This window comes from Cygnus olor, chromosome 10, assembly GCF_009769625.2.
Source record: "Cygnus olor isolate bCygOlo1 chromosome 10, bCygOlo1.pri.v2, whole genome shotgun sequence".
In the NCBI taxonomy this organism is placed as follows: domain Eukaryota; kingdom Metazoa; phylum Chordata; class Aves; order Anseriformes; family Anatidae; genus Cygnus; species Cygnus olor.
Window position 1 is genome coordinate 136896 of NC_049178.1, and position 27423 is coordinate 164318.

Consider the following 27423-nt stretch of genomic DNA (forward strand, 5'->3'; position numbering starts at 1 on the left):
AAATGAAATTTAGCAGTGTGAAAAACCTGTCAGGTGAATGCTTGGCATCTCTATGTATTAGACCAGTCATTGAGAAATTAAACAGGGATTTCAAAATATAACTGCAGACCAAAAACATAGATGAAGGCAACAGACAAAATGGTCTGATTGCTAATGCACATTGCTAAAGGTAATCTCTGCAGGCATTCAGTTTTTCCCTAAGTGGCTAGTTCAGCACTCTGGAATGAAAATTTGACAGGCCAAATGACTGGTATGTATAGTATTAAAAACTAAACTCAGGTAAAGTTCCCCTCATGGGGGGGTGAGGTGGGGGGTGACGACACACAGTCTGAGTTGGCATACAGCACTTGTTACTTCTTGTTGCTTACATTAGTTGCTCTAATGCTGTGGTGATGAGGGCAATCAGCATAAAAACTATTTAAAACGGAGCAGAACATGATGTTTGATTTCTCTGTATATTTGAGAATGATCTGATAATAGTGTGTGCTGCAGCAATTTTTTTCTCAGTGTAAAGATTTGATTAAATAATTATAATAAACCCATGCCTAATTCTGCTTTATTTTTCAAAGTACATTCTCCGTGGGCTGGACCAATAAGAGCTATTGCCATTACAGTCCCTTTAGTTGTCATTTCAGCATTTGCAACACTTTTCACAGTGATGTGCCGCAAGAAGCAGCAAGGTAAGAGTTTGTTCAATACAGAGTTCCATTTAAGATGTACTTTTGCAACTAAAAAGGTCCTAGCTAGTAGGTTTATTCCAGAAATACCTTCTTCTGAAGAGCTTGCTTTCTTTATAACTTCTTCGTCTTTCCTTCCCACAGCCTTTTTGTGTGTTGAAACTTGTAGCAAATTCTTAATCCAGTGCTTGATGGTGATTTTTTTGTTGTTATTAAAAGTGTTGTTAACTTTTTAAAAGTTAATAATTTTTACTTTTAAAAAAATATTAATCAGGAGTTCACTGTAGAAAGAAGAGAACAGAAGAGTAGCTGGAAATATTTTTGATTTAAGGTTTCTTTTTATTCATGAAAATACTGCATGTCAGTGTAGAATATCAACATATCTGTAAATTGTCTTATTTTAAACATTCCTTTATTTCATTCAGAAATGTCTAGTTAATATTTATTTTAAACCGGAAGGAAAGTAAAGCTATGTGATACAAATATAATTCTCAGCACTGTCTGAAACACTACTCGTATCTATTAATGCAGATTTGCTCGCTTTCCTGGAAGTTGCCTTTACACTTCATCCTAAGTCTTCTCCCTAAATTTACTCTTCCTAAGACTTGCAGTTTCACACTTTCTGCAGAAGTTGCAGAAACTTCTGTAATTTAGTTTCCATCCCTTTTCACTGACTTCTCTCTCCTCTGCGTCCAGGACCTGGCAAGCTGTGCTTGTTACATTGAGATGTTAAAAATCAATTGACATTTTTTGTGGAATCTAGGGAATCATGCGGTTTCATGAATATGGAAAAAGAGGTTACATTCCCCAAGCCTCGCGTATCTGTGTTATCCATCTGAATTTTGGAAATGAGGTATACTGCAAGTGCTATATGCTGTCTGGGTTAAATCCTTTTACCTTCTGGTCTTCTGTGGCTGTTCTTTGCTTGCAGCTAGCACAGTTCCAACAAAAAGACAAATCACTGGGGATTTGTCTACAGAGAGAGGTGTTCCGGATTAGTTATTCCTGATGAAAAATAAAATTGTTGTAAAATAAATCCATAGATGGAAGTTTAATTTTGAGTAAAAAATGCGTATTCCAAAATACAGTTTAACCAACTGTAGAACTAGATTGAATTAGCTTGGTGTGAAGCACTCATGTTCTGGTGTAAAAGCATCCATACAAGAAAGAAAACACTAATAACTATCTGGATTTAAGTTAATACTATCTTAATTCAAATTAATATCCATACATAACATACATACCAGAGAGATACTGTATGATGTTCTGAAAGTATCTATATTCTTGGAGTTTAATGTTCTTACCTGGTGTTTTATTAAAAATTTCTGTTTTATTAAAAAAGTAAATAAAAGACTGTTATGCAGGAAGCTCTTGATGATGGTATATCTTTAAAGCCTATGGTGTTTGAACAGTGTGGTGAAACATCATTCTATTTATAAACTAAAACTGTCTTGAGTTTTTTGAGTTGTACAGTAATAATTTCACATTTCACTTCCCAAGTATGTTCCACGTATGTAGCAGGTCCAAAGCTGGTAAATAGAGGGTATGCAATTTTTCAGGCTGGAAATGAATTATCATTTGAAAAAAAGTCTTTACTACGTGCTTTAGTGAAGAGCCTAATAAAGTTTAAAGCAAACAAACAAACACACTTTTATTGTGTGAACTCTCTTCCTCTCTTCCAATTTAGAAAATATATATTCCCATCTAGATGAGGAGAGCTCAGAGTCTTCAGCATATGCTGCAGGTCTCCCTGTGGAAAGACTTCGTCCCCGGCCAAAAGTGTTCATCTGCTATTCCAGTAAAGATTGCCAGAAACACATTAATGTCATCCAGTGCTTTGCTTATTTTCTTCAGGACTTTTGTGGCTGCGAGGTAAGCTCCACATTTCTTCTGTAAACAGAATTGCTTTAATTAAAACAGTACCCACAAAACTCATAGTGATATGTGCTTGAAGTGGGCTATTTCAATGCCTCCTTTCAACAGATGTAATTTTCATTATTTTTCTACATATTGCCTACGTAAGTTTTCTTATCATAGTCTGCATAGAAGACAGAATTGTGGAAAATGTGTACTGCATTGATTTCAGGACTCTTATTCAGCCATATTTAGTGAGTTTTATGTTAACTGCTTTTTCTGTGTAGAAGGTCATGCATCTTTATAATTGGCACCCACACAAGTATTTTAAAGATATAGTTCAGTATTTCTAAAAATATCTTTCACATCAGAACTCTGAAGTGGTAATACCAAATATGCACACTTGGATATACCAAAAATCCTGTTCATACAGCAAATCTATGTATTCATTGATATTCTATATTGATTTTTGTGGATTTTTTTACTTCCTTTCTGTTCCATCGTTGTTGTAAAATCAGCATCTTTTCTTATTTTTGATTTAAAGCTGTAAGACAGACATCAAAATTGCTACTTTAAAATACTAGGCTCAGAATCTGAGACTGTTTTCTAAAATATGATCAATATGCAGCCAGTTATTCACTTTATAATTGTAAGAAAAGTCAAGATAATTACTAGTTTATTTTCGTTGAATTTTAATCCTGCCACTGAATCTAAATGTGTGAATTGGAACTTTTTTTCAGCTATACAGCAAATCTGACCTCTGGTGGCCAAACATATTAAAATAATCGATGCCCCACATGTTTGGGGATGTTCGCAATTTATTCACAGGCTTAAAATGTTTCAGACTTTAAGTAATAAATAACCAGCAAAACGGGTTCATGTAGTAACTAGCATTGTAAAACAATCTGGAAGGTTTTCCTTTTTACCTTAGCGGTTCACTGACTTGCTTAGCCCAGTGAAATATTCAGCCTACAGGCAAAGTTTAGGCTGAACATAAGCCCTTGCTTATTTTGGTGAATAATTACTGACATGGTTAATACCGGAGATTCCAGTTTGTCCACTACCAATGCTGTGTTAATTATTACTTAAATCTCTTTTAAAACCTCTTGAGTTTACATCAAGGGCAAGACATAGTTAAACTCATGATTAATTTTCAATTGTTGTGTAAATACAACCTGACTTGCTGAGCATTTATAAAACATTTAGATGTTATTAGTAAATGTATCTAATAACCTAATAATAAAAATCACCCAGAATGTTCTTTTCTCTTCCAGGTGGCTCTAGATTTGTGGGAAGATCTAAAAATTTGTAAAGAAGGTCAGAAACAGTGGCTTATAAAAAAAATAAATGAGTCTCAGTTTATCATCATCGTGTGTTCCAAGGGAATGAAATACTTTGTTGAAAAAAAGAACTGGAAACACAGAGGGGTAACCAAAGACACGGGACAAGGAGAACTCTTTCTGTTTGCTGTGTTGACTGTTGCAGAGAAGCTTCGTCAGGCAAAGCAGAATTCAAATGACCTCTGCAAGTTCATTGCAGTCTATTTTGATTACTCCTGTGAAGGAGACATCCCTGGTATTCTGGATCTGAGTACAAAATACAAACTCATGGACAATCTCCCTCAGCTTTATTCACATTTACATTCCAGAGACATTAGCGTTCAGGATGCAGAGGTGTTTCCTGTTAATGTTAGTAAAAGGAATTATTTCAGGAGCAAATCTGGTAGGTCCCTTTATGTTGCCATTTGCAATATGCATCAGTTCATTGATCAGGAGCCGGATTGGTTTGAGAAACAATTTATTCCCTTCCTTCCATCTCCTTTACATTACTCGGAGCCTGTCATGGAAAAATTTGACTCAGGCTTGGTTTTAAATGACTTAGTGAATAAACAGGTGACGGATGATGATTTTTACCTGAAAACAGATATTATTTCAGCTGGAAATTCAGACTCGTGTATAATTCAGCACTTAAACCTTGGAGAAGATATAGAAACTCAGGACATTCAGGGTGGTGGCAGCTCTGTTCTTCAGCCATTGTTACATTCTGTTAAAACTTCAAATCTGAAAAATATGCCTCGAGATTCTGGAATCTATGATTCGTCTGTTCCTTCATCTGAACTATCTTTACCCTTAATGGAAGGACTACTGACAGACCAAACTGAAACATCTTCTATTACAGGAAGTGTTTCTTCTTCATCAGGATTAGGTAAGATACAGCAGTGTTTTAAAAAATATATTTGAACATCTCAAAATACTAAAGATACTATGTAAGGAGCCAGATAGAGAGCTGCAGAGGAAGGTAAGGATTATGTGCAGGTGGTCAAAAAAGATAGGTTTTTAATAACATTAGAAGAATTAATCTTTTCCTTTACTTGCTGTGGGGAGGGGATCCTTAGCTTAGTAAGATTTCATTAAAGTTATATTAATAAGCCACTTTCATTGATTCACCTAATAACTGGAGAGATTGCATCTTCCTTCCAGAGAGACTCCTTGACAGCTGGCATGCTCAGCTGGCAGCTGTGTGGCTTAATCAGGAGGGTAATATGGTGAAACATTCTTACAGAAAGGCCATAAATCTAAAACTGACATACTATTTTACTCCAGCACATGCTAGAACCTTTAGGGATACACTCTATACTGAGTGGTTAATTCAAGTTTCAGAATCGCATTGGGTTTCTCATCTGTTACGGAGCTGAGACGGATGAGCAAAAAGGTTTCAGTGGAGGAATTTAAATGCTTGGAAGACACTCTCCAAAATAGATATGGAGATTTACATGCATACAGTTAGATGGTATAAATATTGCCTTGGACCATATTAAAAGTTGATCTGACCTTACTAGTGTGAATACATTGAATTGACATCACAACTACATCAGTATGGAATGTTTCAGCAATTGTATATATTAGGATAAAAATGTTGTTTGAGATTTTCTTGGAGCAGCTACAACAGGTGAACAGCATTTTGATGCTGATATGCTGTTTTGCTTTCTTGAATGAGTCTTGACAATGAGCTAACTTGGTAGACTTTTCTTTTACCTAAATGCATTCTTTTGATTATTCAGATAATTCATAAGCTATCTTTGATGCCAGAATTATGTTAAGGAGGGAATATATAGATACTGGTTGATAGATACCGCTTTTGTATATATAGTCTTAATAGTCTGTAGAACAAAATAACTAGGACTTGAAAACTTTCCATGGAAAAAATACAGATTTATTGATTTAATTGCATAACCCATAAATAGCCAGTTATTGTTTCAAAATTCATATTATATTCTTTAATTTCCTGCTGTCTTCTAACTCAGCCTTTTCACATATTCGTGGAAAAGCTTACAGACAATATCTATAAAGGTTCTAGTATGTGCTGGACAAAAGTTGGATGCTAGTTTTAGATTTATGCCTCTGTAAGAATGCGTTACCAGTATTCCCCCTCATGGCTCAATCACAGAGCTGTCAGCTGAGTACCTCAGCTGCCAAGTGGTCTCTGAAAGAAAGTAGTAGTCTTTCCAGTAATTGAATCTCAAGTCACATACCTAGTTGTTAACATGTTTCAGCTATAGAGGTTAAGCATTATAGCACTGCCTGGTGAAGGTGCATCTTAACACTGATGTTGTAACATCCAAAGAAACCAAAATAACTTCTGCCATTTTCTCATTCTTTATCCCTGTCCAAAAACACTATTGTGACTAGTGCTCAAAATTTCCCTTGCCCAAACCATGGTCCTAATTGGGTGCAAAGAAGATAGTATCTAGAACTGAATATCATCTGCCTACTAAATAGATTGCAACCCATTACATCTTTTTACTGTCCAATACATACAAAATGTTTATAGCTTTAATATTTATATGCCTAGTAATGAGAGAAGTAAATACTACTGTGTAGCTTGTATTCATGTTCTAGTAGTTGGACATGTCCAAATTATTACTCTGAATTCACGGTACCATTTGTGTTCTGGCTATGGATTTTTATCTGTAGCTTGGTCACAACTGAAGTGAATAGCTCTGTCATTCAACAGCAAGTATATGTATCTCAGGGTACTTCCCCCCCTTTCTTCTTTAAAAGACAGTTTTATTTACTCTTTTGAATTAAAACAATAGATCACATAACTTCTAACGTTTTCAGTGCAGTTCGTGTACAGACAATAGGCTTCAGACAAGCACAGAACTGCAAAGAGGAAATTCTCAAAGAGATCATCGCATTAGGTATGATCCACTGACGTTTAAACCAAAGTAATATTGCGGAAGTCCCAACAGCCAGACCTTTAATAGGTCCATTCACTAATAAGGTCTTCTCCAAGAAGCCCTGCCTGAGGAGAAAGTTTGTATTAATTCTTTAGATAAGGAGTTACTGAGCACAATAGTTCAGCCTCATAATTGAGGCATTATGATCCGGTAGGGTTCATAAGTTTTCTTTGCATTGTTTCTAAAATGTTGAATGAACACAAAGTCAGTGTTTGAAGTAATAAACCTCACTCTTTTTCTTTTTCTTTTTTTTTCCTTTTTTTTTTCTTTTTTTTTAATCTTTTATAGGGGAAGAAGAACCTCCTGTATTCACTTCTGCAAAGTTCTTAATGCCTGGAATATGTAAAGCAGAACTTCATTGCCATATCCATACTGATGAACTGCAGGCAATTGCCCCTTTGTAGTACACCACAACATTGCTATGCATTGCCACTTTATCAACAGCCTCTGTTTGTGCTTTAACCACCACACTGTTCCAGCACTAAATCTACTTGAAGGAACAAATACTCCCTGAAGATGACCATCTATTTGTAAGGGATTTTTACGGCCAGTAAACTTGAACCTGTTGGGCTTAATATTAAGTTTTTCATGATTTGAAAAATGCAGCAGGAAAAAAACACTTCAGAATTATTCCTATTACTAATTGACATTTCATGATATTACACTGTTTACAGATGTCACTATCAAGTGACTTTTTTTTTTTTTTTGCTAAACATAATCTTACAGCTGGACATAAAATGGTTTGGAACATTAAGTCTTAGTAAATCTTGTGGTCCAGCATCCCCCCTCTATCTTTAAGTGCTGACATTTGATGGCAGGAGTGTTGTAGTGAATGAGAGCAGGATTTTTTTGGAAGGAAGATGAAAAAACAAAGGTGAGATCAAGAAATTCTTCATCAGGAGAAATCCTTTTCTCTTAAAAATAGTTGAACTCCTATCCCTTCTCTCTTTCCCAAATGTTAACGTGTCTCAGTACTTATTTTCAGATGAACATGTCTCTCTGTTCTGTATGATTCTCCTATGTTTTCTCCATGATCTGGATATGGTGACGCACAAATAGTACCGTTTTGAGTCTGAAGTATTGTTTTTGTAACAGATACAAATATAAATTATGCATATGCTGAGTGATACCATGGAAACTGTTTCCTGTTTTCTTCCTGGAAGGGGTAATATAAAGAATACTTTAAAGAGATGAAGGAAGAAAGATCAAATTTTGTATTTAAGACCTCATTCTGTCTCTGTCCAACCATGTGATAAGTATGCTCTATGGGGAATGTCATATTATCCTTCAAGGACATGCTGCTACAAAATCACCGGGGGTAAAAAAAAAAAAAAAAAAAAAAAAGTTAAAGACAAGCAGTTAGGAGACATGAATAATTGGCTTTGTGTTGAGCCAACCACTAAACAGAAGCCTATGAGTTATTTTGAAGTTTACAGTACTTACCATTATTTAGTAACTAAGATAGTATAATATTACTAGTATTATATTTTGTTATAATACTATATTATAACAAAAGGCAAAAACTGGTCCTGTTTATCTAAAGACATGGAGCGTGCACGTCCTTTCTTCTGCAGTGACCATGTTATCCAAAGTATCCGTGCTATTTCCAAAGAGAAACTTTTCATCTTCTCATTAGTAAAACACATCTTTGTAACTAACTGCAAGGCTTCTAGGCACCACAATGGTAACAGCAAATAGTAAAGGACACCTCCTCAGTGTGCCTGTGCTAATTTTGCTCATGGAAATCAGAGTCTGTCTTGTTTCATTTGTCTTCATGTTCTACTAACAGGGGGTTATTTTAGGAATACATCAAGGGAGAACTTAAACACCTCAAGTATTCTCTCCATTTTGATATACGAGAATTAGACCTCATGAACTGTTACATTCTTTTACTTCTTGTAGTAGCATGAGATAGAACTACTAAAGAAGTGATTTTGGCTGAGTAGCTTTGAAGCTCTAGTTTTGTTTTGCCATCAGTTTATATTTAATTGTTTGAAGATCCAACCAGAGGACTCTTGAAATTACTATCACAGATGTAGTAAGAAAGGTGCTATAATGGATAAAATGTAACAGTTATTTGAACCTAACATTGAATTATACGATGATGACTTAACATCACAGTGTGTCAGATTTGTAGGGTCTTGTCCATTAATCCTACAGTACCTTTTTTTCTGAATTTGAAAGAGCACTAACTGGAAAACTTCAAACTCACATCTAAGTAAGTTAGGTGGTTTTAAATACATAATCAATCATCTGCACCTTCAGTTATATTTTTGTATGCTGTGCCTTGGGCTGTACTGAAAGCAAAATATTTAATGTTTTCCCATTCTTTGAAGTTAAAAAATACCTAGGTTGACCTAGGCAGAATAATGTAGAGGTAAATGCTCCTTCACTAGATCCATTTGTGAAAGATCTTGATTCAGTGCAATTTTTGTGGTTTTACCAGATAAAGTGTTTGGATTGATGAAATAAATGTAGAGAGGTTACAGATGATGTGTGCTGAAGAGGTGCTGTGCATAGAAGTGCCAAAGCTGCAATACATAAGGAGGAGCCAGTTTCTTAGCAATTGAATAGTGAGGGTAATCCTGCTGTCCCCTGTGGAAAGTCTTAGCTTAACGTACTGTTATTTTATGCTAGGCTAAAGATTGGGAAGATTCTGTGGTTCTTTTAAATTTAGTGTTAATGGAATTATTTTTTCATTTCAGTTTTGAAAATGGACAAAAGCAACTGCACAAAGGATCAGTTGTTACTAATGTTTTTCCTTATGTTTCTTCAAAATTTGCTGTACAATCCTGCAAATCTTAATTGTTTTGTAATTATAAAGGGTCTGTGCAGAGGCCAATCAAATTGTTGTAGGTGGGAAAAAAAGAATTCCTTTTTAGAGTAAGGTAGAAACAGCGTATTATATGACCTTGGAAGAAAGAGAATATACTTAACTGAAAATTTATGGTAGAACACGCCCATGCTTAAAAAAAAATATATATATATATATATATATATACGCACACAGAATTGAAAAAAGCAATACTTGATCAGATTTAGCAATAATTTTTTACAAAGTCACAGTATTTTATAAAGTCAGAAAAATATTATGTATGTTGACATACTAGAAGGACATAGTATTGAATTTGCAAGAATTCTGTATTTTCCCTCCAATGCGAATAACAGCAAAAACCCTTGTAAACATTTTTTTAAAACAAATATGTTAATATACATATTAGAGGTTAGCTTACTACTATTTTCAAGCATTAGTAAACAATATTAATGGTGAAAGAATCCCCTTAATTACTACTAGACCTGAATGTGTGAACATTGGATGTTTTAAAATGTCTTTTTTGGGAGGGCGGAAAAAACATTGGAAAGCTAAAGGTTCAAGATATAACTATGTTCAATACTTTGATAAATAGTTATTGTCATAATTTGTCGCTGTACATAAACACAACAACTGTTGAAAATAGAATGTAGTTGATATTTGGAGAAATAAAATTTTATGATACTATAATTTAGGAGGTAAATATCAGAATAAAACATTTTTTATTCATTGTCTTTCATTTGGCTTTTCTTAGTAATATAAGAAGACAGCTTGACTTAGCAGTTGTTTTATCCAATTATGCAATTATGCACACTATGCAAATAAACAGACTCTAACCACTATTCACACTCCACGTCTAGAAGTGAAACAGATATTTTGATGGGTGTTTAATATAGTCTGTAAGAACTGTAAGACTTTACAACTGTAAGAGTGTTTAATATAGTCAATCAACTGTAAGAAGCAGTAATTGTCTAAAAGTTCTCTATTGGATAGACTGGGCCTGATTTTTTTTAATAAAACTGCCTGAATATGAATTTATATAATTATTTTCACTATGTACTCAAAGGTCTTCTAGCAGTACATGGTTCTGCATGTCAAGTGAAACATATCCACATCAACTACAAAGCTATAATGAACTGAATTGGGTTAATTTTGTCAAAGAAGATAATTACCTAAGATTTATGTGCTTTTTTTTTCTCTTCGCATCTGAATGGATTTCGAAGAACTGTTCCAGTCAATGAATCATTCAAACTGTATTTTCAGGGATAAGCCCTGAAACCACTCATATTCTGTATGTTGATCAGGTAAATGAAGGTTTTTATAATGGACTCTCAGTCTGGCGCAATCAAACTTAAAGACTAGAAAAATCTGTAACAAGTCCGTAAAACTGTTATTAAAGAATTGAACTGCTTACTTTCCGTTCAGGTTGCATACACATTAGCTGTGTTGAACTGGTTTTTATTTTTGGATTTACAGGATGGTGTTTGAAAATATTTTAGCTTTCAACTTCACTGGGTCTCCAAATTGTTAATTCTGCTTAAGCAAAATGGAAAGAAGGCACTGCTTTAGTTTTTATGTCTTCAGTTTAAAACATGAGAACCCTCAGAATGCTTTCTGATGTATGGGAGCTGTTGGCCAAAATTCTTCCTCTTCGAGGATATGGAAAGACATTCATTGATATGGGAATGTGCATATGGATAATACATCTTAAGAAACATTTAGAAGTAACTTCTCTTTTTTCTTTTATTTTACATTTTAAAACATTTAAATATGGTGGTGACTTGATAGTGAAGTCTCCCACCAAAATAAAAACTAAATCTTTGTTATGTGAGTTATGGTGATAAAATGTGCATTGCACACAACATGTGCATTCAAATTATAAATGGTCAGACCTGAATTATTTCTAAAAGGTCAGAAGTTAAAAGCTGTGCTATCGATCAGCTCAAGGACTTTTTCCCTCAGTCTTCTATAAATTATTTTACTTGCTAGCATTATCTGTTGCTGTTTCCCAGACCCATAAAAAACAGAACAATGGTCAGTGTATATCATTTATAACAGGATATAATTTCACTCTTTATTCTGTTAGAACAGATTTAATAAAGTCTGATCTACCTATAATGTTAACTTTTATGGGCAGTTACACTGTTGACAATGATTTCATATTTATAGCAGTCCGTGGAAATAGCAGGAATTATCTTACTGTTCACAAAAAGCAAGGAAGAGGAAATGTTCTTTCCATAGTATCAAATGGTAGCTAAATGACCAGAAAATGAAATGCTTGGCCATACCTACCTCAGTGCTAAAAGCTCAGTTCTGTGAGATTTGGGTATTTTATTCCAGTGCAGACACTTTGGGACAGCTGGGAGTTTGAAAACATTAATGTGAAAATGAAAATTATATATAAAGTTTATATCTAATTATAAACAACTGCAAGAAGAAATTAACATCTGGAGAATGTTCTTCATCAATTAATATAAAGACTTCATTTTAATGGTATGGATATGTAACATTCAAGACTGATTTACCACAGAAATCCCACTACCCTTTTTTCCAGGCTCTGCTGGTAGGTTGACAGGCCTTGACAATAGATGGAGGATTGAAGCAGCGAGAGTGAGCACATGGAATGTCGTCCTGTTGGGCTGCTGCCTTACCTGGAATTCTAACTATTTAGTCACTACACTAAAAAGGTCTGTTTGAAGAGAGACAGTCTTGTTGATTATACAAGTCAGGTAAATTTATTGCCTAATATTGTATAATTCGTGGTTTTTCTCCACAGGGGAAGTAATGCACCTGTGGCATCACTTACTTGTAAGCAGTATAACACGTGCACTCTCCCTGTACAAGTTGTGTGCTAACTCTTTGACTGTAAACCAACATCAAATTGTTCATGCAGCTTGCTCTTAACTCCTGTAATAGCCACCTGTATTTATGATGAGATTTTATTCAACCAAAAGTATTTGGCTATTAATAATCATAATATAATTTCCTGGAGAACATAACTTCTCTTACTAATACAACGCAATTATACAGAGGGCCTTGGAGACTGATAGTGTTATTGCCATCTTGGAATAAAGCAACCTTTGAGACTTTGCTCTGCCTTTTGCTGGAATAAGGGCTATAACAAACAACTGCAGGTGGGTTGTTCTGTATTACCTTTGTCAGTCCCCTAAAAATACTGATAAAAAATAAAAATACAAGTCACTCCTTTCATGGCAGTGAACATTTATATCTAATCCAGTTACAGAGGACTAAATTTGTCAAAAGACTGGATACCTGGCACAGCAAAAAGGTAAATTAAACACCTAGTGAAAAGACTTGTTAATTTGCTACATTGACACAAAAGAAAATTCTGCTTCAAGGAAAAAGACCCCAACAAGATTTTACATCTGTGCAGCTACAGAGGGTCCACCACATTTTCACTGCAGCTAGCTCCTGGGTGCTGAAAGTAATGTACAGTGCAAATTGCTGAACAATATTCATGATACAAAAATCTTTTTCAGTAGCATTTTCTAAGCCTTTTATGAATGCTGTGGTTGCACCCCTTTTTAATAGTGCTTTATTTCTCGGATGATTCAACCAGTTTCAGTGTGTCTGATTATGAAATCAGATACTAAGAATGTGAGTGGGACACATCAGAGGAGTTGTTTGGTGTGTCACAAATAGATTTATTTTTTTCCTCACAAGTGCACAACTAGGGATGCAAATGCCATAAGCAAGTGTTGTTATCTTCATTTTACATGAGAAATAGATAGTAACTAGACAGAAAATAGATCTGCTTCAGAACAGGTGAGGCTGGTGTCAGCTGAAGACAGAATAAAGGGATCAATGTCTTAGTGTTGAGCCATAATGCTGCTTCTTTCAACAGCCTGCAGCCATTCAGTGTATTTGGCTAGATATATTATTGCAGTTTTTGCCATTTTGCAATAATCCACATGATAAAACAGTCAACAGGACACTGTTTGATGCCCTAGCCAAGTTCTATGCCTGCTGTGCAGCAAGTCATCTGCTGATGGAGCATGGTGGGAACCAGAGGGCTGCACAGGAGAGGTGCAGCAGGAACTGCAAGAGGAGGAGGAGATTCCCTACCTCTGCCCCACATCTGTGGGTTTTATTTCCTCTACAATATCCCACAGAGGCTTCTGAGGGGTGAGTTAGGGGCAGCCTTTTGACCTAAAACGGATTCTGCAGGGGCCTGTTTCAGTCCCACAGCACTCCTTGGTACTCCTGTTCTTCCAGAAGTATATTGTTTGATGCAAGCCTGGTTTGCAGAAATAACTCTATCATTTTGATGAAAATCAGGAGTGATTTCATTGCTGTCAGTTACATCATCCCGATTTCAAAATAATTAGAAGTGAGAATTAGCGGTAGGCCTCCTTGTCTTTAGTAATGCCTGATACAAGGAACATTCCCATAAAAGTTGTTAGTCATCAACAGAAAGGAAACCACCTACTCTCTGTTGCAGCTTTGGCAAACGTGCCAAGGTGTGATTTAGGTGTTAGGAAGGAAACCACCATCTCTTTGCAGGATAATAGTTGGACAATGCACAGCTACTGAGGGTGGAGTGAGAATAATAGTTACAGTGAATCAGGAAAGCAGAGCAGGATTCTGATTTCTACACTCAACTGTCTTTGCTTAGCCTGCCTTTATACCTGAGAAATACATTTATCTGAAAATTCCTTAAGTTGGCTTGTTAAAAAAAAAGATTGTTTTCAAGTATAACTGATAAATATTGCTGTATTTTAGAATAAGGTTTTGGACTGAAGTGATAATTCACTTCAGTGATAAGTGACATTTAACACATTCTGGATTTTGCATACTGAAGAAAATTTCACATTCATTAAGATTTAAAAAGGCTAAACCAACAACTGTGAGTTGCATTATAGAGTTCATCATCTTAAAAAAAAAAAAGAGGAATTACAAATTAGTAACTACTGAAAAGTACTAAATCTCCCTATACAGCGTTTTTTAGCTGATCTGACTGAGTAGGTTCCACTATGTTACGCAATTATAGAATTTACATTAGCCAATCCTTCACTCATTGTGTACCTAAGTGGAAATTTTGAGGACAGACAGACTAGAAGCTAAAGGTCTATAAACAGAGAGTCTCTTCCCATTTCCTGAGGATGAATACCAAATAAAGCTATAAAACTATCTCCTTCCTTTACAGGCATGGTAAGTCCTAAATAAAAAAAATGGACAGGCACACACTGCCCATTACAGTGCTGCTTTTATAACAGGCACTACCAAAGTAGGGATGGGATGTTTGCTTTCTAGTTTTCTTGGCATCTGCCATGATGAAGGCTCAGTGTTTCAGGAACCCATTGCAGACCACCTGACCTAAGCAGCCTCAGAGATTGCTCCATTCCCATGATCGTGTTGATACTGCTGGGAGGCCAGATGTCGCCCATAACGTAGTGTTGATTAAAACATAATTCCCCAGGTAATTAACGATGCCATGGGCACAGAGAAGTGCCAGGTCACCATATACCTGACTAGTTTATGTGAATTGCTGCTTTAGGAGTGAGAAAAAAAGAAGGAATTGCAAAGAATAATTGTTTTTAAATGGTTGATGGTAGCATAGAAGAGAAAATAGGCATAGCATTAGCTCTGACACTCAGACAGTGGTCTTACAAAGCTGAGTCAACATGAGCTATGTGCAGTTTATCTCATAATGGCTGTAATTTTTTTGTCTGTTAAACGTAAAGGAGAAATTAAGTTCGGTCATTTATTTAGAAGATGCACTAAATTTCTCTAACAAGTAACAAAACAGACTGTGTTAAGAAGTATCAAAATATTTGTCAGTGACATTCTGTTAAAGAATCTTGATGGTTGTTTTCCACTTGAATTGTCTGTAGTTTCAAAAGGGTATTTCATAGCACCTTAAGAACCAACTTCTTTAAATATGACTTTAATTTCCACCTTTGATTCCAAAGTGTTTTTATACTGTTTAAAGTGGAGTTCAGACATTACTTTAGTATCCCAAACTGAAGAAATCTAATGGAACTTAAGACATTTACTTAAAAATAAACTAGGTCTGATGTCCATATGTTTATGTCCACATAACTAGCCTTACACCATGTTTCTAGCCTCAGCCATTCAAAACAACTGAAAGATTAACTCTCACTGCAGAAGGTTAGGTTCAAAATGGAAAACAACCATAGTTCGACCCAGTTAATTATTCTAAAACATTTCAGGTGCCTCTGGGCTACAAAATGTAATGAGCTATTTTTTTTAATCATTTTTTTCCATTGGCTGCTTTACGTTGGTGATACTGGTGCTGATAAAGACCTAGCATCTACATTTCATTTTAATTTGCATGTATTAATCATAGAATTACAGAATCATTAAGGTTGGAAAGGACCTCCAAGATCATCTGGTCCAACCATCCCCCTACCACCGCCGTCCCCCAGTAAACCATGTCCCTAAGCACCAGGTCCAGCCTTTCCTTGAAAAGCCCCAGGTGATGCCACCACCTCCCTGGGCAACCCACCCCAATGCCTGACTGCTCTTTCTGAGAATAAATGTCTCCTCATTTCCAAACTAAACCTCCCCTGGCGCAACTAAGTGATGTAATTGTCATTATTTATTATTTAATGTTATACTGAAGTAGTGCCTATAGAGTCTTGTCATTCAAAGCAACTTTACCAGGCAGAGTACAAACACAGAGCAGAAAGGTAGCCCCTGATGTGAAGAGGTCATTACCTGATTGTTTCTATCTTTAGATGCATTCTTATTCTATTTTGGGATCGGTAGGGACTTCTGGTGTATTTTATTTGATACTCCTTCTTTCCTCCGAATCAGACCCCCCCCGTTTACATCTGCAAATTAGGTGTCTCCTCCTCTCCCAGGCTGCCGGGACCTAATCCCCGTCACTTGCCGGCCGTTCTCGGCGCGGAGCTGCTCCAGCTTGCCTTTTTTGGTCGCTCTGCCCCCGGAGCGTTCGGAGCCCCGAGGGGGCGGTGGATGCGACGCTCCCAAACCCGGCCCAACAGCGCCCCTCGCTCCCTCAGGCCTACCCCGGCCCGGCAGACGGCGGAGGGTCGAGGGGGGCGAAGCCCCGGGCCGAGGCGGCTGCTGAGGCGGCACCGCGGCGAGGTGGCGGGGAGGAGCGGAAGGGAGGGGCGCACAAACGAGAAGCGGCTGGGCCGGGGGGAAGGCGGGGAGCGGAGCCGAGCCGAGCTCGGGGGGCTCTGGCGTCTCCTCCCTGACAGCCGCCGGCGCCCTCTGTCGCCCCCCGCCGGCGTCTTGCAGCCTGGGCTGCCACCGGGTCAAGCAGCTCTGGGAGCCGAGGAGGAGCCCAAGGGTGCCCGGTGAGGTGCGGTGCTGTGGGGTGCTGTCCCCGTGTGTCAGCGCTCTGCTTGGCGGGCGGGGAGGCGGCTGCTGCCTGTCAGGGCTCTGGGGCTGGTCGCAGAGGTTGCGTTGTGCCCGCGGGGGGACCGGGACGCTTCGCCGCCTCCTCCATCTCCTCATGCCCTCCTCGCTGCTGCTCTTGATGGTCCCCCGAGGAGAAGGAGACGGGGCGATCCCTCACCGGTCGGCTGGGGCGGGCGGGACCTGAGGGACCCGCGGCCGCCCGGAGCCCCGTGAGGGGCCCTGAGGGGGCGGCAGCGGGGCGAGGGGCGCCAGCGGCCGTTGGAGGCGGCGGGCGCTCGGGCCGCTTCCTCCCGGGGCTCAGCAGCCGTTTTAGCCGTACTTAGTTTTTCAAAGGCTTTTGTTACTCGTTTAGGGCCGGTTACACGAGTGTCAGTCCAAAAGGAAAGCTCCCAGGAGGAAGGGGCAGAGTCCCAGGTGCCTCTCGCCTGCTTTGAGAAGCGCAGCTGCTGTTACAAGCGAGTCATTCCCTCAGCTCTCAGCCCCGGTCCCTAGCAGGGGGCTCCGCTCCTCGTCGGTTTTCAGCCTAGCCCTCAGCCCAGCTCAGCGGGAGGAGGTGGTCGGGATCCGTGGGCGGCAGAACGGGGGAAAAACCGGCACCGAGCGGCTTTACCTGCGGCCACGGCAGATTTGGGGTACGTGGCGAGGGGGGCAGCATCCTCTGAGAGGGCACGGGTACCTAGCTGAGGGGGGACAGAGGAGGGCTTGGAGGGCTGTGTTGTTGATAACGCCCTGGGGTAGTTCCTGGCCGCCTCCCGTGTCACAGTGCTCACATTTTGCCTGTCCTGCTGACCAGAGCGTGTGGTTCCCCAAGGAACCTGTTACGTTCTCAGGAGAAATCTAGCTTTGCTAACTGATTCCTTTATTTTTCTTCACGGCTCTTAGATCCTGCGCGTGTGTGTAAACGCTAATGCATATCTTGTCAGTGTTTGCATACATACACTGATCTGATTTAAATATAAATCTTGTCCTTTAGCACCTCGTGTGTCACACTTCTTTCTAGTGAAAGGGTGGAGAAAACTCCTCCATCCCCAACCGCTTGTTATGGGATTAATTCAGTTAAATACCCATTTCTGCAGTGCGTACAGAAGTCTGACGAGTGCAACAAGTTGCGAGATGGACACTGTATTTGTACAGAACTTGAATTCAATGCAGGAGAAGCCATGGGGTTTGGAAACAAACAGAGCTAAGGCATTTGCTGCAGAATAGAGGGTTTTGGAGGTGAGGGAGTGTGTGAAGCAGCTGCCCCAGGGTACATGAAGTGAGGGAGTGCACAGGATTATCTTTGGCTCGTTGGGCTGTGGATTTAGCTTTTCTATCTAAAATGTTTATACATACAACTTCTTAGCTGTTCAGTAAATACTTATTACCCATCTTTACTAAACAAAATACTGTTTTGAACAGCAATCCCTATTAATTTCCTGTCATAATCATGCCAATCAGTTAGCAGTGTGACAGGGCCTCGTGACCCATGGAGACACTGTAACATTCAGTATCATTCCCTGCACATTTCTCGGACCTCCGCTCTGCTTTGAATAGTGCAGTTCTTCTTCCCGGGACTGCTTTTGTGCAGACAGTTGTTCTGGAGAGATTCCAAGCTGTGGGAGCCTTCTGTGTACACGATCTGAAGGTGTATTGTGTGGAGTTGTTTCCAGCAAGTGCCCAGCTATACCATGTGTCCTTAAATAAAAATCTGTTTTGTTTTCCTGTTTGGGAATTGAAGCGAGCGATACCTGCTCCTGTTCAGGAGTTTGTCTGTAATTCTTAATATTGATACGGGAGATGTATTTTCTCATTTAACATTTTATCTGTTAAATCTGTTGCTTGAGATGTTAAAGACAGTTAACCTAATCCCTTAAATTCTGTGTATGCTGGAGTATTATTCGTACATCTTCAGTATTTTAAGCATTGCAAGGTTACCTAGGTTTTGTAGATAGGTTGTGTACTTTTAGAAGGTATTCAAGTACTTAACAACTTGCAAAAGCCTGGGCAGAGCAGCACTACATTGAAATAAAAGGTGGAAACATGAAAATACTTGAGCTTGCTGTACAAAGAAAAGTCTTAAATGCAAACACCAAATTTTCATACTTATTCATTAGGAAAATGTTATCTCTATATATCTAATATTTTCTATGTCCTGTAAGTCCCTTTGATTCTTTACTAAATTGTGCCTTTCGGCTTGTAAGGGCGTGTTATCCAAGTCGTATGATATTTGAAATAAACAAGTGGCTGTGGTCTTGCACAAATCTCTAAAAGCATGTAGAACTATTGTAGTGTAGTAGGTAAGTAACTGGAAAATAAAGGACTCACTAAGTATACTGCAGTAACCTATGGTAGACAAACACCATGCTTTTTTATGGATTATGATAGCTGCTGTTCTGAAATAAATAGCTATATAGCATGGAGCTGTGGCAGCTTCAACACCCAAATTTAACACAGAGGGTGTAAAAACAAGCAAAAAATGTTTTCCCATCTACCATCAACCAGGGTTGAACATGAAGCGATTTGCTGACAATTATGGAAATGTCAGCAGAGGTCAGCTTGCAGGTGCTCAACCCTGTATGGAACCCAGCCACGAAAACAAGCAGTTAACATGCTAGTGGATCAGGCTGTTAATATCTAAACACAGGTACATGCATATTTATTTATCACGTGCTTGATGAGTAGCCTAAGGATTCCAAAGCTGAGTAAGCATGCTACCAGAGGTCTGTGAGCTGCTTCAAGGTGCTTTGTGTCCCATACAGGCCACTGCTGGGAGGGGTACTTAAAGGCACGGCCAGTAGTGACATCCAGCTGCCCCTTCACAAAAATCTGTTTAAATTGGACAAGAAGCAGAAGCTTTATGTTTTTTCAAGTAAAACAGAGGTTTGTTTTTTTTTGATTTTCATGTCAAACTATTACATATACAAACAGAAATAGTAACTTTATGTGAATGGACAGGTGCCCTATACTGTTACTGATTTTGCTTTCTACCTAGGATTAACAATCCTCACAGTGTTGCAGTTCTCCTTGTCACACTGCAGGTGTAATCAGTGTGTGGTACAACTTGTATTCAAAAAGGTTTACTGGCTTTTATACCACTGAAGCTTGCATAAACTTGGAAAGTTGGCAGGCATTATCTTGTGTGGTTTCTGTAGAGCAAGAACAGCTGCTGTGCTGGTATCATCTCTCAAACATCTTAGTTGTTGAACTAATGAAAGCTGTACTTCTATTTATTTTAAACACTTCTGCATTTTTCCGAGATAAATTTTTAGGATTATAACTAGGAGAAGAGTATGCCCATTGCACTATCTGCACTGTATCAGGAATCCTATTTATTTAATTTTAAATATTACAGTGTGTCCAGGTAGTGTTCTCCCAGAAGGTTCTGTCTTGACTGTCACTTTTGTTTTGGAGAAGATGGCAAAGCCCAACCATTTGGACAGTGCGTGTTTTGGGGGTGACTGACAGCTTTTTCTAGTACATGGCCTTAACTGATGGATCCAGATACTCTATAGCTGGGAGAGGTAAGAGGCGTACGTGAATTGCAGTCCAGCACCAAAAGCTGCCACGTTTGTGTGATACAGCCTCTGATAGCTTTATCCTAAACCTGGTATTGCCTTGTAGATGGCAAGGTTCTTGTCTGAGTATGAGCCTTGAAATACTTCACCTACCAAAATAGTTACTGTCAAAATTAGCTTATTGTTGATGCTCCACAGATAAATAATGAATATCCTAGAACAAATTATTTCAAGCAAGTTGATTGCTATTTGGAGAGAGAATCTTGCAAGCTCTCCCATGTAGGTTTGGATTCCAGGTGTGCTTAGCAATTGCAGATGAAAATCTTCTAAAGACTGAGGAGGTAATTTTAGAGCAATACAGCTTCTGTCGGCCATTCAAGTCTGTTAAGTAGTCTAGAAAAATAAATGCAGAAACAACTTGACAAACTTAAATGACATGAAACTGCAGTAATTTTGAATTAAATAACCACGATTATTAAGATAATAGGCTGAACAGATGGTAATTTTAATGTCAATGAGAAAATCTGATGCCCGTTCCAGGCAGATAGATTTTTGAACCTGCTACAGTTCCCTGGCAATGATAGTTTTGATAAAGGGGAAAATGGGTTGTGCTTGTATCAGCTGTTGTAGAATTTTTCTTAGTTTTCATTTATTTTCAATTATCTTTTTTTTTTTTTTTTTAATTGAGGGAAACTGAAATATACTGAAAGGAAGAGAAGAATGTGAAAAAGTGTAGCAGGAGTTGCATTACTTTTATACTAGACTACTGCATACTGATTTTTTCCTTTTTTTTTTTTTTGAACTTGTAATTAGCATGGAAAATACTTTACTTAAATGCAAATTTCAGATAACTTTTTTTTTTTTAATTTAAGAAATTGTCCCTTAAATTTGTTTAGCTTTGCACAGAGCTTGCTCTCAAATTCAGAAGTTTGAGGTGGATAGAGTTAAATTAATCTCAGAAATTGCTAACTGTATGAGTCACTCAATTGGGAACATAAATACTCCTAATCTTTGGAAAGAACTTTTCGACATTGTTTTGCTTCATAGTGTCAACTGCAAAACACAAAGCAGTATGTTTAGCGTAAAAGTAGTTGGATTTGTATTTGAAATCAGAGTGTATGAACAAAATCAGTGTAACTTTTTGCCCCTTTTTTCTTTGCAAACTGGCTAAAGGCTAGCGATAAATCTGCAATAGAAACTGGATTATGATTACTGTGTTGTTTTGTTTGTTTGCTTTGTTGAAAAGAAATAAAAGCTTGGAGAGGGGAAAAGTGTAAAGTGTAAAATGGTTAGCACTGGAGAATTATTCTTGCACGCTGATGGGATGGATAGGTTGTTTTGTTTACTGTCTGGTGCTGAAGCCAGGTACTTTTGAAATATTAGGAACATCTGGATCTTTTGGTCCAGAGAAAAACAGATTTATCTCAGAATGACATAAGTAATCAGTGTCACATATAAGGGACACATAATTCCTTGATATGTTTGTGGACTAGAATACAGCACTTAGTGTTTTGTGTATTCTTCTAAACAGTACTTTTAACTTTGTGTACACCTTCTGCATTTTAAACGCTCTGTGTAAAATGTTCTGCTCAAATATTTGCTAGAATTTCCTAATGTTAGCTTTTTCCTAATCATATAAGAGAGGTTTGGCTGTGTGTTACTAAGACACTAAGCACTGGAACACTAAATAATTCCTTTTCTTTATTGATACAGCAATCAGCTACCATCCCTAGAAGTGACAACAGAGCCCCAAACGTTCCCTCTTTCCCCCTGTGCTGCTAAAATTTCTCAACTGAAACCACTAAAAGACTCAAAGCTCCTGATAGCTTTGTAGATCAGGCAGTGCAGGTGAGTCCTTGCTCTTCTGTTCTTTATCCCACTGAAAGACACTGTTACAAAATCTGCTGATATGCAGAATAAATTAAACCAGTAGTCTGAATTATGGTAAATTTCTCCATGTGCTTTCCTTGAAGGTGATCGGAGATGATTTGTACCATAATTGGTTGTTTTTCTTTTCTTTTGGCTCGTTTTGGGGAAAAGAGCTAAACGTTGGTAAAATAAAAGGCAAGAGAATAGTGTCTCACAGAAGGTTATATTTCTCCAGCATAGAGCACTATTCCATGTCAATGCTCTGGCTTCAGCCTGATATGAATTTGTATTTGCGTGACTGTTGTCTTTTACCTTTCATCTACTTTGTGCTGAGAATAAATATAACATTTATGCTATTTCCAAAGTAAACATTACCTTCTGTGTAAGACTGGATAGACCATCTCCGTGCCTATAGCAGGTGGGTATATAAGGGCGAAGGAGCCAAGCTTGATACTTGCTGTGAGTCAAAGAATAATGATATTATGTTAAAACTTCTTTTCTATGATTTTGGAGAATTCTGATGGAATCACCAATTATAAAGTGAAGAGTTACATGCCATGCATGTAGTTCTCTGAACTACTTCCACCACATATTTTAATCTTCCACATATACATATGCTTGTTTAAAGCACTTATATAAAGTACTTAGATAAAAACTTATCTGCTCTTCTGAAGAGAACAGTATTTAATGAGATGTCTCAAGGAGAGTAATAAAAACCTTTTCAAAATATGTGTTTAAAAAGGACCTCCAAAACCTCATTCTTCAGTGCATCACGTGCATTTTTGAATGACTTAAAGATGATAAGTACTGACATACAACGCGTTCATTGAGGTCAAAATTTACTTGAAATAACCATAGTGTGTGTTAAAGAAACTTTATGGTATGCCAGGCTCGGCCTGAAGTGGTTATGCAATGTGAAGGTTCTCAGTACTGCCTGCTACTTGGAGTTGTAATCAGGAGAAATATTCTTTAAGTGCTTCTTGAGTTCTCACTGATTTTATTGAAGTACGCGTTAGTGGTAGAAAGATGTTTGGCAATTGCAATATCTGAGAACATCAGAAAAACAATTTGGATAAAAGGTTGTTTTGGTTCTTGTTGTTAAGCAGTTAAACAATGAAGTTCATTTTAAAGTTTAATTTTGCCCTTCAACAAGCTATTTGCCTAAGGCAGCCTCCTGGATAGCAGCTGAGTGCTATCAAGATGTGATAATATGTGCCTGGAAATGTGACTTCGCAGAAAACAATGCAAGAGTAAATGTGCTTGTTACTGGAAATTAGACTTCTGCGCAGCTTGTAAGGAATTGGAACATCAGCTCTTTAAAATTAAAGATGCTATGACACATGCTTGCTAACTAATAATCTCTTGTTCAGGCTTTGTGAGTATAGGGACTCCTGCTTGAGAGAATGACTGTGTATAACACTCCTGATGTTTCTTTGTGGTACACACACATTACTGTAGTGTTTTTACTGCCGCCTTTTTCATTAAAAGGAATAATTACTGTTTCTGTACTGAGAAGTCTTAGGTATCAGTAAAACTTTCTTCAGAGTTTTTCTCAACCAAGTATTACAAGATACAACGTCAACAATGCAAAGTATTTTGGTGAAGGTGAGGAGCTGTGGGAACATGTTTTATCAGAATAGTTTGGTTAGTTTTACTTTAACTGTTGTGAATAGCAGTTGAATGATACTTTAATTTTTAACTACCACTTCTGTAGTATCTTACTTGTCCAGAGATACAAGTAGGGAATGAAGGGAAAGACAAAAAAGACTTTTGGTTGTGGTCACAGATATACTTTGTAACAAAAGTAAAAAAAGAAAACGGTCTTTGTGTACGGGAATGGGATTAGAAAGATTGGCTAATATTTTCCTCATTTTGCTACATAGAAATTACAGGTTGCTTTGAGCCCGTGGGGTGAGGGGGCTTCAACTCCTTTTTTGAATCTTTTCATCTTTTCTGCTCAAATGGTCCTGAAATGGTGATCTGTGCAGGTGTCTGGAAGCTTGAGTGTTGTGCTATACTAGATCCTTTTTTGGCCATATAAGGAAAATGCAAAACTTCCAGAATAAAATCTAAATATAAATATAAAAATATTTTTAAATATAATACTTTTCAGTTCTTGAGCCAATGGCTCACCACTACTAGGCTTTTCTCTAAAATTATGTGTCATAAGAATCTACTGTGAGGCAGATGGACTGCAAATGCATCAGACCTTCAAAGCTGGTGTTTTAAATGAAAATGCTTTTTTTTTGTGGACATAGCTCCTAAGAGATGTTGTGGGTACATGCTTCCTTCTGGTAGCCTGGCATAGTCACGGAAGAGTAGCTATGCTAAATTTCTGGTGTCTCTTCAAAAGCAGCATGGATGTTTCTTCAAGGCTGTTGCCTCAAAAAGATAGTGACAGCAGTGTTAAACATAGCCGCTATAAATAAAGTCTGTGACATTGTTTTCCTATGTTTTTGTCCTGGAGCTGCCTTTTGCCCATTTCCTCCTGTGAAAGCAGAGCATTATCTCTAGAGCAACACCTAATTCGAGTGCGTGCATCTTATCTAGAACAGTCAAGGCTCAGTATGCAAACAGAGGGTAAGGACAGAATATGTTTTAAGCAGTCTCTTAACCTGATATTTACTGACTTGCCTTGGCATCTGCCTTGAAGCTCTTAAGAGGAAAGATGATAGATTTATTTTCCTCCTTCAAGTTTCATCATGTATAGTGCCTATGTCATAAAGCTCAAGTCCAAACGAGAGTTGGATGGTGATATAGAACGAAGCACCTGTGAATAGTCTATATTTTATTTTTTCCTGAACTTCGTTCCTTTGTTTCTTGAGTTGTGTTTAATTTTTTAAGATGTTGCTATTACTGGATGTTCGGTTTTGGACATAGTTTTAATATTCTGGCTGAAAAATAAACCAGCATATTCCAAACAAAATTGTATTTTGCCAGTTTTATCTTTAATTTTGCTTGGTTCACTTTAGATATTCTTAGTGCTTGAAAAAATGTATCCCCCTCTCCATCCTAAAATAGAAAAGATAGTTTTTATTTTAGAAATAATTATTTATTCTGAAGGAAGAGTTGAAGAACTGTTTGTGGCACAACAGTGAGTTGGGATAGAATCTGCAGGCTGAGAATTTTTCATAGAAATGACTTCCAAGTAAGAGAAGTAGTGGTGATATTTGATATCCATGGCCTTGGAAATTGTAGATAGATACCAATTTTCCATTTGTCATTTAGAACCTAAGAATCTTCTGGTATTTTGACAAGGCCATAAAACTTGTCAGTGATGTGGGTATCAGCTGTTTAATTACCTGTCTCTCCTGGTAAAGAGCAAACTAGGACCTGCGTAGACCTGTGTTTGGGAAGAGGCTGACTGGAGTATCCCTGATGGTTTTCCAGAAGCTTGTCTGACTCACTGCTGGCCAGCCTCAGGAGTGGGAGTGATGGATGTCATGCGCTGGTGGCAGCGTGAGCAAGTGCCTGATCCCAAGGCTGTGAGACGCCCTTCCATTTCTGAAGGGTAGGATTGGAAAGCTGAACAGACAGAAGTCATTCAAGATGCTGGGAGTTTGTGCTAAAACAGGCAGGGATTATGTGGTGGGCGTTGCAGGATCATTGTTTGTTCTTTGGTGTGGGTGGGAAGTTGAAGGGATGCTTTGTGGTACCTGCTCCCATCTTGCAGAAGCGTGCTGCTGCAGCGCAGGGCTGAGAGAGGGCCAGGCATACTGGAGGTTCCCATCCTCACTTCTGTTAGTGCCAGCTGAGGAAGGATGTTTGACTGCTGCTGTATGGGCTGGCTGCAACGCCCACCTCCTCCGTGTGTTTAAGTGGCACGTTTGGGTAGCACTTTGTTGTGTGACTTGGCCAACCTATCCTACTACTGGAAACTGAGTGGTGGAGGCTGTAAGAGCAGGAGCTGTGTATGATTCGTGGTATCCAGTTTGTCAGAAAGCCCACTGTTTTATCCAGCATATAGGTATCTCTCTGGAGGTTGTGGATGAGACCTTGCTATTCAAATGAATAGATGTTGGCCTCTTGCTGCCCTCCTCTTATCTTACAGAAAACACCAGAAGCAGATTTTTGTAAGATCCCAAGGCTGTGGACGTGAAGGAGTACGATGTTAGTGACAATTTCAGAGACTAGACTGGGAATGTGAGGGAGCTGAGCAGTTTGACAAGATGTATTCCGCTCTGTATTACTTCAGCTCATTTTCTTTGTGGAACGTAAGAGAACAGAAACTGTGTTTATGGCATGTGTCATTTATTTTCTGTTAGGTAAGCGTCAGCCCTTATTATCAATTGTTCAGAGGAAAACTTTGTAACATGGTAACTGGTATCATTTTTTCTGTCCTCTGTTGTTGCTCTAGTTTCAGCATGGGAATCTCAGTGCAGTTCTGTCTGGAGTGTTTCTTCGGGTGGGGAGGGGAGTGATGAATACTTTTTTAGTCATAGATTAAACAATCTGTACTCTAATAGTACAGTACTAGTTCATAAGCAAACAGTAGATTTATTTATTGTTTTTCTTCTGGAATGGCAACCTTGTGGTTTTGTAACTTCATTCTTTTGGGTTGCAACTTTGTGAATTAATAGGCTGCTTTTAACTTTCCTTTGAACCTTCAATCCTAGTAGTTCGAGTGACTGTAAGAGGAGGTAAAACCCTTGCTTGTGCAACTGCTGTGATCACTGAAACATCTGGGCTTTCCCAAGGTAGAGCAGAAATTGGCTGTAATTTGCCTTGTTGGGAAATTGCTCCCTGAAATAGGGGACTTTGCAGAAGATGTCTGGACTCCTTCATTGTTCCTTCAAAATATCTGTAAGAACATCTCCCCTCCTCCTGCATTACTGCACACTGAAGAGGCAGGCGATAATTTAATATTCAACACCTGCTGCTGAGCCACTTCTAGAATTATTACATTCCTGATTTTTTTTTTTTTGAGTTTCTCAGTGATCCAGCTGCAGAATAAGGAGTGAATTTGAGGTCAGGCACTGATCCAAGACGAGGTCAGTGGCTACCAGGCTCTGTTCTTGCCCTCACAGAGGCAAGGCTTTCATTGTCTTCCCTTTCAGAATAGTTTTCCGATCTCAGGAAACAAATTTGCTCAGAAAGTGC

At 38.3% G+C, this 27423-nt stretch overlaps 2 protein-coding genes across 8 annotated transcripts in view; both read left to right on the forward strand.

Annotated features, from left to right (window-relative positions):
• Positions 1-10312, forward strand: part of IL17RD (interleukin 17 receptor D) — a 52210-nt gene extending 41898 nt beyond the window's left edge. For 3 of the 4 annotated variants that reach the window (XM_040569017.1, XM_040569019.1, XM_040569020.1), the window contains 4 exons: positions 570-680; positions 2365-2549; positions 3806-4736; positions 7060-10312. In XM_040569017.1, coding sequence (XP_040424951.1) covers positions 570-680; positions 2365-2549; positions 3806-4736; positions 7060-7175 — 1343 coding nt within the window. In that variant the 3' untranslated portion in view covers positions 7176-10312. The remainder of the gene's footprint in view (positions 1-569; positions 681-2364; positions 2550-3805; positions 4737-7059) is intronic. The other variant, XM_040569018.1, reaches the window with a different exon arrangement.
• A 6111-nt stretch (positions 10313-16423) lies between these two features.
• The window catches only part of ARHGEF3 (Rho guanine nucleotide exchange factor 3), a 125561-nt gene continuing 114561 nt past the window's right edge, over positions 16424-27423 (forward strand). For 2 of the 4 annotated variants that reach the window (XM_040569021.1, XM_040569022.1), the window contains exon 1: positions 16424-16893. In XM_040569021.1, coding sequence (XP_040424955.1) covers positions 16547-16893 — 347 coding nt within the window. In that variant the 5' untranslated portion in view covers positions 16424-16546. Of the gene's footprint in view, positions 16899-17310; positions 17590-27423 lie in introns of those variants that run through there. The other 2 variants (XM_040569023.1, XM_040569024.1) reach the window with 2 other exon arrangements.